A 17,585-nucleotide genomic window follows, 5' to 3' on the forward strand; every position below is an offset into this window, starting at 1 on the left:
CTAAGTCTACGGAAGGTAGAACAGGAAGTAAAGGGCTTCATCTGCAGCAAGGGAGAGTTAGGTTGGATATTTGGAGAGGCTTACTAACTATAAGTTAAACTCTGGAATAGACTTCCAAGGGAGGTTAATGGAATCCCTGTCATTGGAGGTTTTTAAGAACAGGTTGGACAAACACTTGTCAGGGATGTTCTAGGTTTACTTGGTCCTGCCTCAGTACAGGGGGCTGGATTTGATGACTTCTTGAGGTCTCTTCCAGCCCTACACTTCCATGATTCTATGGACATCTTATGATGTGAAGGGTCCAAACCAGGTTATATATGTTATTAGCAACTCTTCATCTTTCAAAGCAAATAAACCAGGCAATTAAACACACAAGAATATTGCTAGACTGAGGCAAACCGTGACCCTCTGTACGTTGTTGGTTATCTAGCAATAGAGTTCTGGGTTACAATAAAGTTCTAAAGAACATAAGTCCTGCTGTGCTATCTTCTGTAGAAGTTTGATGGCAGGTTTGCAATCATTGCTCTAAATGGTTTCCTTGCAGCCCAAGAAGCCGAAGGCCCCGGACAACCCATTTCATGGCATCATTTCCAAGTGCTTTGAACCTCACCTCTATGTGTATATTGAGTCCCAGGACAAGTGAGTAACAAGCATGCCCCCCCCTTTTTTTTTTTTTTTGTCTTGACTGAATATGTATTATGACGAGGGTTTTCTCAAATTCTGCTTTGCTTGCTTTAATCAGCAACATCCCTCATCTCTTAGAAAGGATGTGATGTACAGAGATGCGCCTCCCAAAAAAAGAAACCGCAGAGGGATTTTTGTGTTTGGGACACACACCAGGCTAGAAAATTCACAATGAAAGGTGGCCAAAATAGGGCCCACCAAGTCCTGTAATGCAGTCTGTTGCTTCCTTGCTGAGAGATGTGACTCTCAGCATGCACCATTTTGACAGTCTGGGCTGCCAAACCACATTGCAGGTTCCATTAATTTCCGCACCTCTTGCTTCCTTATTTAAAAAGGAGAGTGGCTACCATTGGATGTTTGTATTCAAATCAGGAACAGAATTTAGGCTTCTGGTAAGTTACTAGTGTGGCCTTGGGTTGGGCAAAGTTTGAAGGCCCCTGATGTGATTGGATCATGGTGTTATCTCTAGTCCCATAGGCTTGGAGCAGTGATCCATGTTGGTTTCTTGGGGAAGCAAGCTTTTCTCCCGCAATATGAGCAATGAAGACTCGGAGCACAGTCAACTGCCCCTCCATGATAAATGCTCATCTTTCATCTCATGTCCTACCCACCTATAGTTTTGCTTAATAGTGTTTTGCAACTGACTTATCCTTGCTGTGCGTGGGTTTACCCCTGTGTAAAATGGATGTAACACCTACCTTACAGGGGTGTTCTGAGATTTGATGATTTGTATAAAGATCTTCATATGAAGCGTGCTATGAATGTGCTAGGTATTATCAAATGTGTTTTCTGTCACTCCCAGCCCATCGCTTTGCTTAGTATCTGAGTCACCATAAACTATTAAAGCATCACCATCGTTTCTGACTCACTGCAGAATATTTAGAGATCCTTTGAATGGAAGATGTTCTAGCCTAGGGGCTTTCAAACTTTTCCATAGGCTTGACCACATCTTCATAGACAGTCTCCTGGGCACCTCCCCTCCCATTGGTGATCAAATAACGCCCCTGTGACAACTGCAGTGACTGATTACAGGGAAAAGTGATAATGGGAAAGTATTTAAAATAGTTTAGCTTCTTTTAATATAACTTAAGGGCTGGGGGAGCAGGGAGGAGTCACCATCATGTGACCAGCCAGCTCCCTGAGGCCTACCAGAGGAGAGAAAAATGAATGGACTTAAACTGGATTAAAAAAAACAAAAACAAGGAGTCCTTGTGGCACCTTAGAGACTAACAAATTTATTTGGGCATAAGCTTTCGTGGGCTAGAACTCCACGTTAAACTAGATAGAGGCTCATGGTGGTGATATAATTATTATTATTCATATTATCATAGTCCTAGGAGCTCCAGTCATGGATCGGAACCCTGCTGTGTCCCAGTTGCATTGAAATGCCAGGTAGCAATCCTGGGTCAGTTTTTCCATGTCCCATAAACCTTTTATGCTTTAAAAAAAAAGTGCAATAGTCTGCCCTTCTGGGGCTAGATTCCACTCGCACAGCAGAACAAAGGGAAATGTCTTTTTTCCTCCCTCTCCGCAAGCTAAACACCAACGTGTATGAACATTCCACCCCCCACCCTGCCCCCTTTGGCCAATTCAATCCCTGTTTTCAGTAATCCTACCTCACCCTGCTCCTGCTCTCACATTTTTTTCCTCCTATTTTCTTCCACAGTCCCCAAGATGTTTTACATTAGCTTGATAGCTACAGACAGCAGGGAGTTCAAAGAAAAACTGCCACATTAGCCCAAAAAAAAAAAAAAAGTTTGCTTTTCTGTACAATCTTTTCTCCTGGGATTGAATTTTTGAGGGATCTGTTTGATTGATATCTGCACAGGGGATGTCGCTCAGAGAATTAATTGGGTATTTGGCCAGCAAATAGAAAGGATGGTGGGACAGAAGTGTTGTTTAGTGCTCCCTTAGTTCGTGGCAGAATGCAGCTGGTTCCTTTTCTGCTGGAAAATTGTTTCCATACCAGTGTGAAGAAACATGGAGCCAACATCTGTAGCAGTTTCTCAGGAGATACCTGGAAGAAAGCCTTTAAAGATTCGTGGCTTTTTTCCCCCCAAGCTTGGTTACAATTCGAATATCAGGCATCGGATTGCACTTCAGTCTCTCTGGGATATAAGCGTCTGACTCTTATGCACAACTTCTGTGAGTGATATGAATAGATATAATGTTGGAAATAAACAAAGCTATATTATAGCAGAGCACTAGCTCTGTTAAAGTTGAGACCTGCTAACTATTAGCAACCAATATTTCTAAGTCCTCTAAAATCCCCACAGACTCAAACTGTCTTGAAAATCACTGTGCCTTATTGTAGTCCAGCAGAGGGTTAGTGTTCTGAATGTGGGGTCACTTGCGCAAGGAGTTCCAGGGGTATCCGATAGTGTGTTATACCCTACAATTGACCTGGACTACTTCACGTTATTTGCTCCTACTACCGAGATGATGCGTGTTATCTAGATTGAACAAACTGGCTTGTTAAATACAGTGTGTTCTTTATTCATATTGCTTCATGGCTTGATATCCAGCTCTTTTTCATGAAGATTGTGCATCCTCCCATTCTTCTAATGAAGAACGAAGCACTGGCTATTAATTCTGTCATTGCTTAGCTGACAGCTGTGTCGTGATAGCACTAACTAGGAACTTGTGTTAATTGCATACTGTCGTAGATCTAGAAAAAAGTACTGACGTTCTGGAGACCAGGACAGAGAGCGAATCAAGAAAAGGGTGAGCGTGCAAATAGAAGAGTTTGAGTCCAATAGAAACAGAGTAAAATTCTGCACTTGAGTGATTTCATTGCAGTTTCTCTCTCTTATCTCGTTTTGGAAAATCTGCTCCTAACTAGTCTGCCGTTGTTTGGAGAGACTTCTCGTTTGCATATGGAAGTAAAGATGTCCTGTCAGCAGCAGTCTCATTTCCAAAACCTGGATAGGAGAGATTCCTTTTCTGTCTCTCTCACCTTCTTCACACTTCAGCTCCTAATGGTCGGGAACAACTTTTCCCTATCTGGTGCTTCACGCTGCTGTGAGGCCAATATGTTGTTCCCGTGGTGCGTTGGCAGAAAAGTGCCTATTTGTTCACAGTCCAGCTGCCATGAGTTTGCCAGCTCCCAAGCAACAGCTGCTGCAAAGAATTGTCACGGTCTCCTGGCTCATCAAGACCCAAAAGCACATCAGTCCCCAGGGCCGGCTCCAGGCACCAGCAGAGAAAGCATGTGACTGGGGCGGCACATGCTAAGGGGCGGCATTCTGTCCATTCTTGGGGCGGCACAATCCGAGCGGCTTTTTTTTTTTTTTTTTTTTTCCTTGGGGCGGCAAAAATGGTAGAGCCGGTCCTGTCAGTCCTACGCTGGACAAGACCTCCAGAATGGCCTGGGGACAAATGAGGGTGCTCTGTTGACCCTGCTGGCTCACAGTGAAGGTTGTGCAATCCATCAGAAAAGTGACAAAACAGTTATTTGGACTAACTTAAATGCTTTAGGCACTTGTACAGCATTTGGGCCTGCAGCTACTAAAGTCAATGGGAAAACTTCATTGACATCAATAGAAGCAAAATTGAGCTTCTTGTTTACAATAACTTCCAAATGCAAATTGGACCAATGTCCACAATTAGAATTCCTTCAGCACAGGACTCTCCCCTCCACCCCAAGCCATCCATCCTCTCCAGCTTGCTCACCTGGAAAAGCCTGAAGGAATGGACGGCTTTGCAATATGACCAGAAGGCCAGCTCATTCAGTCAGTCTCTGATGTCTGAAGGGAGGGGAAGTGAATTCCAGAGTTGAGGATCCTTTGCTGACGTGGTGATCCGTGGTATTTGGCTAATGCAGGAACCTGACATTTGCCTGTGCAGCTTAGTCTAAAAACAGGCATAGTACAATAGCATTGCTTTCCCAGCCATTTCAGACAACTGTAGTTGCAGCTCCATGTGCTTGTATTGAGAAGGCTTTGTGGGAGCCAGGAAATGCATTGAACTCGCTCTGCATAGCGGAGGAGAATGTGTTGTGGAGATCGAGCATATGAGGTGTAAAGAAATAAAAGCCACTGCCGTTGCTCACCGTGTCTTGGGATAGAAGAAATCAGAACAATATGGCTGCTGCCTACTCAAAGAGTCAGTTTTGTGTGCACACATGGAGCAAACCACAGGTGCCGGGAAGAAAAGCAGCTGTTGAATTTAGTAGGATGTTTACTAGGACCAGGCCATGTCAGTTATCCTTTGAGACACTGAAGAAATGCTGCAGGCTACCGTATGTGAGCCATCTTCAGTAGGCATCAGCTCTGCTGATGCTGCAGCCATGGCAGGAACCTCCCTGATTCTGCGTCTGTTTCTCCCCTCTGTTCCCATTCACGTCTCCTGACGGAAGAAAATCATCATCATCACAGGTTTGCATACTGCTCTAGGTGTTAGATAAACAGAGAGGAAGGTACAGGGCCTGTCCCGCAGAGCTCACAGATCACTGGACTGATATAGTTGAGTTTCTGTCTCTGGCACTTTGCTAGGCCTACCCTATCTACAGACACATCCTTGCAAAATTGGTAGTTGGCTCTCCATAATGTATTTAATTGCTAAAGGGGCTCCACGGCACAGAATAGGATCATAAGCCATAAGATCAAGGCTGAGCAGTCATTCCTTCCATGTCCCCATGGCAGGCATGTTGTTTCGTTGCTTTCGGTTGCTCTGACTGCACAAATGCATGTAGTTCTTCAACTTCTGCAGCATCAAAGTGGAAGTGTCCAGTATCAGGCTCTTCAGTCCTTGATTGCAAGCCTGGCTGTGGTGAAGGCAGTTGAACCCTGATGCTGAGGGTCCATCTTCATCTGCAAGAGAAAATAAGTGTAATTCTGTTCTGAGACTGTATGGAAATTATGTTTGGAAAGGTGTTACAGGACCTTTCCTGAAGCCCAGCATCAGACGCATAGTGGAAGAAGGGTTATTGTGCCCTTTTCAGGGGAACCCAGTGCACGTGATTCTCCCAGCCCCTTTGGGTTAATTATCTGATTTGCCAGGTCTCGGGCATTGAATGTAGAGCTGGTTGAAAAGTTCAGTTGAAATTAGGCAAGGGGTTGGTTGTTCTTTGTTTAACGGAAAATTGTATTTTGACCAAATGACATTTTTTGCAGAAAGTGTCTACTTTCTGTGGAATATTTTGATATTTTGTTGAAAAAAATGAACACCTGAAAACCCAAATATTTTATCTGAAAACTGAAACATTTCAGTTCAAAATGGCACTGCTGTGCCTCATGGTTGTTGTAGTTGAGTTGCTTTATGGTACCATTTTCCCCTATGGGTTGGGCTGGGTTTTTTGGCTGGACGACATCTACCATGATGCACCACAGCCTGGCACTTTTATGATGTATCTGCCTCTTCTTATCAAGAGGAGTGCATCATGGGGGAGACAGCCTCGCCAGAGAGCCTAGACTATAAAGAAGAATGGGAGAGTAAGGATCCAAACCACAATTCCCATGAAACACCATGGTGCCATTTTGAATGGAACTTTCAGTTTTCTGCAGAAATATTTTGATTTTTGATATTTTACTGAAAACCCAATATTTTCTGTTTGGGGTGGGGTGGGAGCGCTATTTTTCAACCAGCTCTAATGAAACCTGTCACACAGAGACTAGCAAACCCATCCGTACTCTAAGACCAGAACCTGGTATGCTAACACTGAGGTGCTGGGCTTGGAGAAGTGGGACCAAGGGGAACTCCCTTTGATCAGAAGACGCGTGTTGATTCTGTAGTGCTTGCATCAGCCATCTGCCAAGCTGAAAAGCCTTTTCTCCCTAGTGGGGTAGGCAATGAGTGAACTTTGTTGGGGCATATACATCCTATCCCCTGTAGTGATTACAGTTAGCAAAGAGCGGATTAACTCTGGTGCTCCACAGCTCAGAGGGGACAGCAAACAAAACCATGATTGTATACAATAAATAGTCCGTGATTAAAAAGAGCTTGAATAAAAAACACACTTTCATGTGTTAATAATAATTGTTGTCTATTAATAAAGCTTCTTTAAAGGATTTATGTGTTTTCTGCACAACCAACGGAAACCATGAAACAACAAATGGCACCAATGCCGTACCGTTTTGAGCTCGTCCCTTTAAACGGCTTGTTCCACATGGCCTGATTTGGAGGTGGCTGAGCTGTGCAATACGACTGTTACTTCAACTGGTGCCAGGAATGAAACTTGAGCATAGGCTTTATGCACTTGCATTTAATATGCTGAACCTGGTCCTGGCAGGGTTTGTAATATTTTATATGTGACTGGAGAACCAATTGAAGCTGCCATTAAAATTCTGGGTACACAAGGTCATCATTCTTCCACCCTGTTCATTGTTGTTGAACAAGCTTTGTGCTGAATGGGTGGGGACAGGAGAGGTCTAAAGCATCAGACTGCGAAGATTTGAATTCACTTGATTGGTATCATACGACAAGACATCTGGTTTTAAGCATATCTTTTTTTATTTTTTTACCACCATATTAAAATCTCTTTATTTTCCTTGCATTAGAAATCTTGGCGAGCTGATTGACAGATTTGTCGCTGATTTCAAAGCTCAAGGGCCTCCCAAGCCAAATGTGGATGAAGGGGGAGCTGTCCTGCCCAGCTGTGCTGACCTCTTTGTCTATTACAAGAAGTGCATGGTGCAGTGTTCGCAGCTTAGCACTGGCGAACCCATGATAGCATTGACCACCATATTTCAGAAGTACCTCCGGGAATATGCCTGGAAAATTCTCTCTGGAAACCTGCCCAAGTAAGTTTAGTTTCTCAAATGCTAGGCCACAGTCCGGGGATACCGTGTGGGTAGAGATGTGTTGTAACAATAACTGGCTAATAAATCAACACTTGTGAATGCCAGCATTGCACTTTCAAAAGAAACGCGTAGCTGTGGTATGACTCCCTTATGTAAATCCAAAGTACTATTACGTTGCATTGAGAGACAGCAGGAGGATAAACAGAAGAGCTAGCGCTGGGATTTTCAGGAGAGTCTCTGGGAGTTAGGACCCTCTCCCATTGTAATTCAGTGGGAGTTGGATACCCTGCCAAGAAAAATAAACACTGGAGATCTGACTTTCAGAACTGCTTGTGCACAGCTACCCCAATGGCCGATTCAGGCCCCAATTCTCCATTGCCCTACACCTTGTGTCACGTGCAAAGTGAGTGTGAAACTACTAGATAGGAAGAGTAGCATTGTACACCAACTTTACACAGTGTGAATATCAACACAAGAGGCCAAGATGTAAGGTAGTGAAGAGTCAGGCCCTTTCACATTGGGTGGTTGTATATGCAAAAGGCCTGACATACACATCTGTGATAATCACACATGCAAATTAGAAGCCAAGTTGTACAAGCACAGTTTTGAAAATCAGGGCAATCAAGTTGATACTGATGGGATTCATATACTAACTAGTAATAAAGGTAATTTCTTTGTAGGGTTCTGAAGTGTCTTGATTGGAACTATTTTAGGGGTGTGTGTACACAAGCACATAATTAATTGACCTGAGCTCTGTTAAACAGGTGTCAATCCAGCGAAGTCATTGAAGTCATGGATTTACACTAGTGTAAATAAGAGTGAAAATTGTCCCAGTGAATTCACTAGGAAATCGTCAATGTTAGTTCCAGGTAATGAACACATACAACTATTTGGTCTATCCAGGCTGTCTCCCTTTCTAAATCTGGGAGCAGCAGAGTGAATTTCTGAAACCAGCTAAAATGTTTTACATATGGTAGTGGGGTTACATTTAGAAAAGTGGAAAGATGAATTTAACGTGTGTTCTCCAGACCTCAATTACATTCTTTGAACATATGACTTTTTGTGCTCTATTTCTGCTGTCCAAGATAAATATCGCTGTCCTATTTTTTTTTTTAAAGGATTTGGATTATAGACAGTTGAAATAGCCAGGGAATTTCCTGACTCCCAACTGTTCTGATCCTTTGATTAACTGCTGTGTATCAACAAATCAGTAGAAAATACAGGAGATAATCTCCAAATGCTGTTATTTACTATCCTTTTAGTTACCACGGTATTTGAAATGCCTGCTAAACTCGGAGCTATATGTTGAAATCTATTTAGTTATCAGATAATAAATAGCTTATTACCATGTTGCATAATAGCTATTGAGATCTTCCTGTAGCCATTAAGCAGAGTATCGGAGCAGTTGACAACCAAGGTAGGGTTAGCCATGAAATGTGTATTAAATTTGGTAAAGTTCTAATACACTGGAATGGGCTGGATTTTCCATCACTTGAAGTCACTAAATAAAAACTGAACTCTTTCTATAAGATTTGCTGTAGCTGAAACAGAAGGGATGGGCTTGGTGTCGATATTACTGGATGAGATTCTTTGGACTGTTTTATGCAGGAGGTCAGACTAGTTCCTCCTGGCCTTTAAATCTATAAATAGTGCATTTGGTGATGTGTGTACGTGTACCAGAAAGCACAGTTGATGGTTGAGCCTCACCATTTTTGTCTTTCCCGCAGAACAACAAGCAGCAGTGGTGGACTGACCATCACCAGCCTGCTGAAAGAAAAGGAGGGCTCGGAAGTGGCTAAGTTTACTGTAGAAGAACTCTGTCTCATCTGTAGCATCCTGAGCACGGCAGAGTACTGCTTGGCAACAACCCAACAGGTGAACTTCCCTCTGCAACACCTGTAATATTGTATCCCATCCAGCACACAATTATGCCATGGCAAATCAGGCAATGAAGTACTGCTCCTTGGCCCTCAGCTGTACTAAGTAATAGCTTGTTATATTTAATTTTAAAATTAAAGGTTGCTACTCATCTAATTAAAGAAGTCGGGTTCTGTGCTGAAATTGACATAGTAATTTCTGCTGTGCATAATGCTGGGTTAATTGTGGAACTAGAACATTAATTAAAACCATTTTTCAAAGACGAGAGTGTTGATTTTGCTGCCCTTGCTGGATCAGAACGGTTTTGTGACTTAAACCCTAACTGGTATGTCCCTTTTGGGTAGCATTCTTTCATACTTGATACATAAACTGCTTTAATCCAATAGAGGGAGAATCATCAAAATCCCTTCTCCCGTTATCCTTCAAGGCCTAACTTGATTAACCACATTCCTGGTCCTACAATGTAGCAGGGCACAGTGAAAAGAGGGGACACAAATGTTTCCCTCCGGCTTCTCCACCATTGCAGTTAACTCTACATTTAACGTGTTCTCAGAATGTCTTAGCTTAGTGGATGCCCTGTGTTAGCCGCCATCTTGGCCAATCCACTGGGGGTTCAACCGGGGACCACAAGAGCTAACAGCATGAGCTGCTACTGTTTTAACTAAAGAACTAAGGCGCTCTAGCTGGAGCTGTAATAGACTCATAGCCTCTGCACATCTGGCACAAATGGGGACCTGTAATGCACGTTCATCGGAGGGTGACACACCTGGTTTAGGTGAGTTAGTACCCTAGTACATTGTCATGTTAGATTTGTGTGTGGTACTGGGCCAGAAAGTCTGCTTTTACAGCCTTGGACGTTAACTGCTTCAAGGAGACACCACCATTGTGTCTAGAGCTTCTGACAGACAGGAAATCTCTATTCTGGATACTATTATCCACTAAGCAAATCTCAGACAGGTTGCAATAGTCTAGGACCATTTCCTGATTTAACAAGCTGGCTTTTCCAGGAGTTTAGGCAGCTAAGTTATCAATTTAGGTAGAAATCTGATGTCTGTCTGTTACTCATTTTGTCCCCTGACAGCTTGAAGAAAAACTCAAAGAAAAAGTGGACGCAAGTCTCATGGAACGAATCAACCTGACAGGAGAGATGGATACATTCAGCATGTATGTCCAGCAGGGCGTCTTTCTATAATGCTGGCAAATGTCATAGTCGATCTGTTCAGTGATGTAGGCCAGGCCAGTACTAGCAGAATGGCTGGTAGATGTAGGATATAAAATGGTAATGCCATGATGTTTAAGTTGAGAAATAGGCATTTCACAGGTGAAACAGCTGTCTCTCTCCTGGACAGCCCAAAAACACGAGTGGTATTGATCATTGATGTAGCTGTTCCCCATCATTATGGCCAAAGGAACAAAAAGACAGAGAGGAAAGGAAATAGTGAGTTCCCATCTGGAATAACATTCGCATTTTGGCAGCTGTCTGATATTGCTCTTACATTTCAAGAAGGAAGCCATCCTGGTACAGTCTCCTTCCTCCAGTAATTTCCCAGTGTCAATCAGCAGTATTTTCATTATTATCAAACGCCATTTCATGTGGCATAAAATGATCGGCCCAAGATGCAAGATCCTGGCATTTAAGGAACGTAATTGAGGGGGAAATTGTGATCATGCATTAAAATGATTTTTGTCCCATGTTAATAATAAGACCATCGCTGGCACCTTCCATCAGAGGACCTCAAAGTTCGCTCCAACCATCTAGCCTATGAGGGAAGTAGTCTTCTTATCCCCATCTTTCTTTCAGGTGAGGAACTTGAGACATAGCGTGATTGATTGGCTTGCCCAGGGTCTCTCACACAGTCTCTGGCGAAGCTAGGAACAGAACCCAGATATCCTGACTCTCTGATCTGTCACAGCACCACTGTTGCTTGAAATCCTAATTGAACAAGTGTTTAATCAAATTGTACACTCTTACTGATGCTTCTTGTCAGTCCTGGAGTTAAGATTCAGTAAAGATAACAAGCCCATGTTGCTCTGCTGCTACCAGCAAGGCTGTTTTAGAATTTTTTTCCTATCTGGCTCCAGCTAAGACAATTCCTCCTGTCTTGCTGTAATGGGCAAGATGACAAACAAAATACCCACGCAGGATTTTCACACTCTCTAGGGCTCCTATTGCTTCTCCAGCCTGGTTTCCTTCTGATCTGAGCAAACTCCCTTTCTCTGCGCTAGCTCTCAAATCCTAACTAAGAAGAGCGAATCCCTAGCCTATGGCTGAGGTTGGAAAGACTTTCTGTGACATGGTTGAAACACCAAAGCAAATTAGCCCGGAAGTGGGAATGTAAATTGCCATTCTGCCGTGTGGTAGAATTTTCCTAATAAGGGCAGTGTGAGGGTGCGTGCTGCATTCTGCCCTGACCAGCTCTTTTGTGTCGCCATTTAGTTTCAGTTGTGGTTGTCTCACTTGGCGGCTAATGAGATGAGGTTTTGGAAGTTGTTTTGACATACCGTTCACACATTGGCCATTAAAGTTAGACCTTCAGGGCTGATGCGTCTCATAGCAGAGGCTTTTAAAGGCCTTTAAATCAGAGTAGCACTTTGGCCAGTGTCCTGTCAGTGTAGGACACGCCTCTGAACCTCATTTTGATGTAGACATTTTTCTGTAACAATAAACAAGTCCCTTCTACTGGGATCTGGAGCTTAGTTATGCCCAGGAGTAAATAAAGCCATAAAATGTGTCTGGTAACACACCCCACCCACTGTTTTACTGAACGTGTCATTAGGCCTAGCAGCTGGTTTTTTTCTTCTCTTTGTAATTGCATAAGAGAAGGCGAAAATCACTGGAATGCGTGTAAAGAATGTGTATTAGCAATTAGCTAGGGAAGCGTTTGTCATTGGGATCGCTGCGCGGGTTGTTTAGGAAATGACAGGAGCGTAACAAACAGTGTCTTCTTGAGGCAAACTTGAAGGATAAATTGCATCGTGGTCTGAACATGGAACCAAGAAACTCTTAGGGTCTTGCCCCACCTCTGCTGCTGCTTTGCTGTGTGATTCTGGGCAAGTCACTTCGGGATGGATTTGTAAAGGGCTTGTACTGATCCTACTGAGAGGGTATCTAGTGTGAACTTCCTTGCCTCCTTGGAAAAGGCCAGGCTTGGTGTCTCCATGCCTCGGTGTCATCATCTGTGAAACAGGGATTATAGATGCCTTTCTCACAGGGGTGATGTGGATTAATTGGTTAGTTTGTAAAAGGCTGTAAGCTCTGCATCTACGGATCGTTTGTACGGCACCGAGCTCAGCAAGGCCCCAGTTCCGATCAGGGATTCTGGGCACTACTGATCATGCACTCTGCGTTTGGTGCTGCTCGGTAAATCAGGTGCTGCTGCAATCTCATTGCTCCTGTAAGCCACTCAGGCTGAGTTTTAAAAGTGGATTCCGCCCCCCCCCCCAACTTTCTAGCTACTGCTCTTTACCCCAGACTCTGTGCCTGGTGACAAAGCCCTAGGTAGGCTACTAACATATGGAAGCCAGTCACGAGCTACTTGCCTTCTATTAAAATGGTCATGTTTCATTTTGGTGCTAAACCACAACTATTTTCCTACATCTCGCTGACAGCAGACGTCCTGTCGAACTCAGACGTACCCAAGCAGTCCGGTTATCTCAATCCCAGCTATCTTGGTATTGCTTGAGCTTGTGTAGTTTCCTTAGGGAGCAAATCATGTGGCGCCAACCAGATGGCAGAGAGAGACAGCAGCCAAGTAGTAATGGCCACAAGTGTTTTTGTTTTAGTGCAAATGCCACATCATTTATTTTAAAGACAACAGCCGCTTCATCTCTAATATTTTTCAGGCTTGTTTTTGACAGGTTTGCCTGTTAAGGTCACTTTTTAGAAACACATTCTGTATTGGACAGGAGTCATCTTTCTATTTAGGGCACTGCTCCTGTCGTCTTGTGCTTTTAGCTCTACTGGAGAGATCGGACAGCTTGCAGGGGCTTTCCAGTGTTGAGTATGTGTGTGAGAGGAGGGACAATGTGGAGTGAATTGGTAGCTGGTTGATGGTGTCCATCTAGGTCAATAATTGCATTTAAATGTCTAAAGGAAAATTCCAACCCTTGAGCTGGTAAGTTGCAGAGCAGCATCTACAGAATGTTACTTATGGTGGGGGTGGGAAAGAAAGTAGAACTCGGGGTTTGTTACGCACTCGGCAAGTTCCGGTTAGGCCAGCATCATTTGCAAGGCAAATAGCAAAACCTGATTATGGAGAATTAAGAGGTCATTCATGAAAGGCTTGAGGCCTGTACTGAGGCTAAAATCTGTTTAGTTAGTGGGAGGGGGATTTGCCTTGTATACCTCCTAGCGAAAGCCTGCGGTAAAGGCACTGCTGGGCCACACGTCCGTGGGGATGATCCGAGATACAGAAGATGAACATACAATGTTCTTTCACTGTTGTTTTAGGTTAAGGAGCCTCTACAGGTCCATGGTTTTTAAGTCCAAACTTTAGTGTAGTGGGGTCAACTATGGCTCTAAGTATTATTAGTAATTTTTTTTTTAAAGTCCATGGTTTAGCATGTCCTATAATTCTGGAGAAACGAGAACAATGGACTGGTGCAATTCTAGACATGTTATAAATGACCCATCTGCTGTCACCCTGGCAAAAGGAAGACAGACATTCAGAACTCCTCCAGATGCACAGTTTTAGCTGCATTATTTAAAAGCTTTATTGTAAGGTTCTCTGGTTAATATGTGAACAACAAAATATCAAGTGGAAGCCATCCCAATGCTGCATAGTATAGAACTGCCTATTGGAAATGAAATTTTAATTTTAAAAAGACCGGATGCAGTTTTGAAACAGAATCACAAACAGGCTTCAAGGGTGAGCTCTGCCCCCGGTGCTGGATGATTTAGTCATTGGGAGTGACACATGTACATATGTGCTGGAACTAGGAGCACTGGGGGTGCGGCCGCACCCCCTGGCTTGAAGTGGTTTCCCTCCTATACAAGGTTTTCAGTTTGGGTCAATGGCTCCCAGCACCCGCACTATACAAATTGTTCCAGCACTGCTGCCCATGTAAGTGATCTGGCACATTACTGGGATCCCATTCCCCCTCTGTATGTCAAGGCATGGTGAAAGGCGGTCTCTGTCTAGATTATATCACATCTGCTAGCTCCCCTGTAAATGGCATGCAAAATTTCCTGGGTTCTGAGAAATAAAAATTCTAGCTGCGTATCTCTTCACAATTCAGTACAAATGTCACCGTTTTTTTCTCCTTTAACGTTCAGAGAAGTCAGTTTTGGCACTGGGTTGCTGAGTACTATCATAATGCCTGTACTTTATATTTTTCAGCGTGATCTCAAACAGCATACAGCTGTTAGTGCAGGACTTGGACGCAGCCTGTGACCCGGCCCTTACCGCTATGAGCAAGGTAGGTTTTAAAAGAGGTAGCCTTAAGTCATGCTTTGCAGCTGTTGCTCAGTGACACTGTTCAGTTTCACTCGGGATGTTTCCTTTGCCCCATTCTGAGAGTAACTGTGTGGTGCCGGCTTGGGTTTTAAAGCTGCCACCACTTTATAGCTCAAGTCGTGCTTCGTTTCCAGATGAACTTTTGTGTGACTCCAGTAAGAGCTTCTGTTTTCTCACAGCTAAATAAGCCACCTGGGCAATAGAACGCTGCCAGTGAATGTTCATCCCTGTCCTTCCTTTTAGCTCTCAGTGCTCATGGGAATCTTTGAGATTGGGAGAAATTTGATTAACTCTAAATGCCATATGCCCTTTGTGTCTCACTTTCCCCTCCACACCCTCTGTCCAGGAGCTTTCCCAAGCCTTTTCTAATGCTGGCCTGTGAACTGTCCGTCTGGAGGTACCCAAAGGGCAGTATAGGGCTGGGTTGTGCCCTGTTGCTTCTCTGATGCTCCCAGTTACATGTGGCACGGTGCCTAGAGAGGCCAGAAGTCCGACCTTTCTTTGTGAGTTACCAGCTCTTTTGGGTTCTGTGGCAGTTGCATTGTTCTCTTTCGCTCCTCAGCCGAAACGGAGAGCGGTGTTTGTCTTGCCAAGGTGTTGTGAAAAGCCCAGGTTGCTTTAGGCAGAGGTGAGGACGATGAAAGTAGATTGACCTATGGGTTGGGTTTTCTCTCAATTAGAAATTTTAAGCAGAGGTCTCCATTTTGTAGCATCGACTTACTTCCTAACTGCCATGAGTTTTAATAGCATTCTGGTTCGTGATGTGTTCCAGCTGCAACTACCCTCCACCCCCAGTTAGAGTGTGAGTCGGAATGCAGCTGCTAACAGAATTTGTACATGTCCCAAGTGGAAAGAGAAATTTTTCCAGGAAAATAACACTATGTGGGGGAGGGGATTAGCACTTCAGGTGTTGCTTATGTGCCCTGTCAGTCCCTTAGATGCTCCTACCCCCACTAGGACAGTACGTCCGAATCCCTGAGCTTGGGTTGTTTATACCGTAGCAAAACCGCAGGACTGGGAAAGCAGCAGCTGGTCGGCCATTTATTTTTGTCTTTGGAACACCAGCAAAATGAAATCCATGTGATGGGAATGATCGGCTATAAACAAGCTAAGCACTGCGAAACTTGCTAAGTAAATACTTGTCATTTGCACACCCATTCCTCCATTTGCAGCAGGCAGGCAGTTGCTTGTATGCAAGTTTTACTGGAATTTTGAAAGAGCTGGATTTGATGTAAGAGATTTTTCTTTTTTGTTTGTTTTTTTGTTTTTACTTTCTCAAGACCTATTTATTACCTCTCTAGCTGAATAACAAAGACATTAACATTTGGAAGAGTAAAATTTCATTCTGTTTTGGAGTAATGAAGGATGTGCCTATGAATCCACTCTTATTTTCCTATAATATGAATACATGTCTGTTCCAGAGGTATAGTTCAGAGCTTTTACTGTAGATAAACCCTCAGAAATCTGCAAGGCAGACTATTCTGGGCTCTTCTTAATTCTGAAACATGGCTGTTTTCTTGGGAAAGAATTTGTTAGCAATAGAAGCGAATTATGAAATACCCAAGCATCTAAGCATATCTTGGTTTCATTATTCATAGAGATATTTCACACGGAAAATAAATAATGTGAATATCCATTTCAGACGGAAATGGTCCTGGATTTTCTCTTATCGTGAGTATTTTGGGCAAATCTTAAGTGAAGATAGGACTCCACCTTCCAAAATGTGTATGTAGCCTTTGGGTATCATCTTTGCGTCTAAGTAGATAGTTACGTTTAATAACTGCTTCCATGGCTATTGTGGGACACCACTTACGTTTTATGATGTTTTCTCCTGGCCCTTCAATTTTAGAGGTGGTATTTATAATTATAATTGGAATGCTCTAAGTATATGTGGTGCTGCAGAAAGGCATAAGGACTGCACTATCCAAGTGCTTAATCTGACTTGGATAAAAAGGGTACACTAGGGAGACAGTCAGCTTTGGGAGAGTTCACGAGAGAAGTGGGTTTGAAGGAGGAGAGGGATGTTGTTGGATTTGGAAGGCTCTTCGGGTGCAGAGGTAGCATGAAAAGATGTAAAGAGAGTGAGAAAGAAATGAAAGTAGTTTGGGGACAGCCTTAGGAGTATAAGGAACATATGGGGCTGGGTGGTATGGAGAGATTTATTGTATCAACCAGAAACAGTATGTGATGGTAGGTACCTTAGATCGGTTAGACAAGGTGTCTTTGCCCCTAATGGCTGATGGCATCATTGTGAAAGCCAAAAAGTAGATGGAAAACAGTCTTGAAAGTGAGGATAAGAAATTTTACTTAGATACAGAAAATGAGAAGAGACTCAGTGAAAGGCTTCAAATCGGGAGTGACCTGTGTGATGAGTTGGAGAGACTCTTTGCGCAAGGGTATGTGCATGTGTCTGTATAGAACGTACACCAAACACTCATAATACACATCTGCCAGCAGAAAAGCTGCATGCAGCAGAAAAGCTGTGATTTGTAGTGCTGACATAACTCACAAAGCTGAACATTTCTCAGTGAAAGGAACAAAACTTGCAAAATAAACACTATTGCAATGAAGTGACCACGTTGCTGTAACATGAACTGCCTTCATTGGAACATTTGTTATAAATTTATATAATAAAAAACAAGGACTTCTGCAGTTCTAGTTACATAGCAAACCACCCGAGTTTTGCTGGTGGGTTTTTTTTAGGATCCTTTCAGAACCCCTCAGCACAGTATGCTTTTATCTGTGCAATTCTCAGTTGCTCATCCCTTATTCTCACATTGTCACATTTTCTCTCTCACACACACACATGAGTTGAGACCTTATATTT

At 43.3% G+C, this 17,585-nt stretch overlaps 1 protein-coding gene across 1 annotated transcript in view; it reads left to right on the plus strand.

Moving 5' to 3' along the window:
* VPS53 (VPS53 subunit of GARP complex) overlaps positions 1-17,585 on the plus strand; it is an 88,883-nt gene that overhangs the window by 51,094 nt on the left and 20,204 nt on the right. The window contains exons 13-17 of the mRNA XM_054008008.1: positions 545-639; positions 7,182-7,424; positions 9,152-9,299; positions 10,384-10,466; positions 14,642-14,720. Of these exons, the coding sequence (XP_053863983.1) occupies positions 545-639; positions 7,182-7,424; positions 9,152-9,299; positions 10,384-10,466; positions 14,642-14,720 (648 nt within the window). The remainder of the gene's footprint in view (positions 1-544; positions 640-7,181; positions 7,425-9,151; positions 9,300-10,383; positions 10,467-14,641; positions 14,721-17,585) is intronic.

This window comes from Malaclemys terrapin, chromosome 18 (assembly GCF_027887155.1).
Source record: "Malaclemys terrapin pileata isolate rMalTer1 chromosome 18, rMalTer1.hap1, whole genome shotgun sequence".
Classification (NCBI taxonomy): domain Eukaryota; kingdom Metazoa; phylum Chordata; order Testudines; family Emydidae; genus Malaclemys; species Malaclemys terrapin.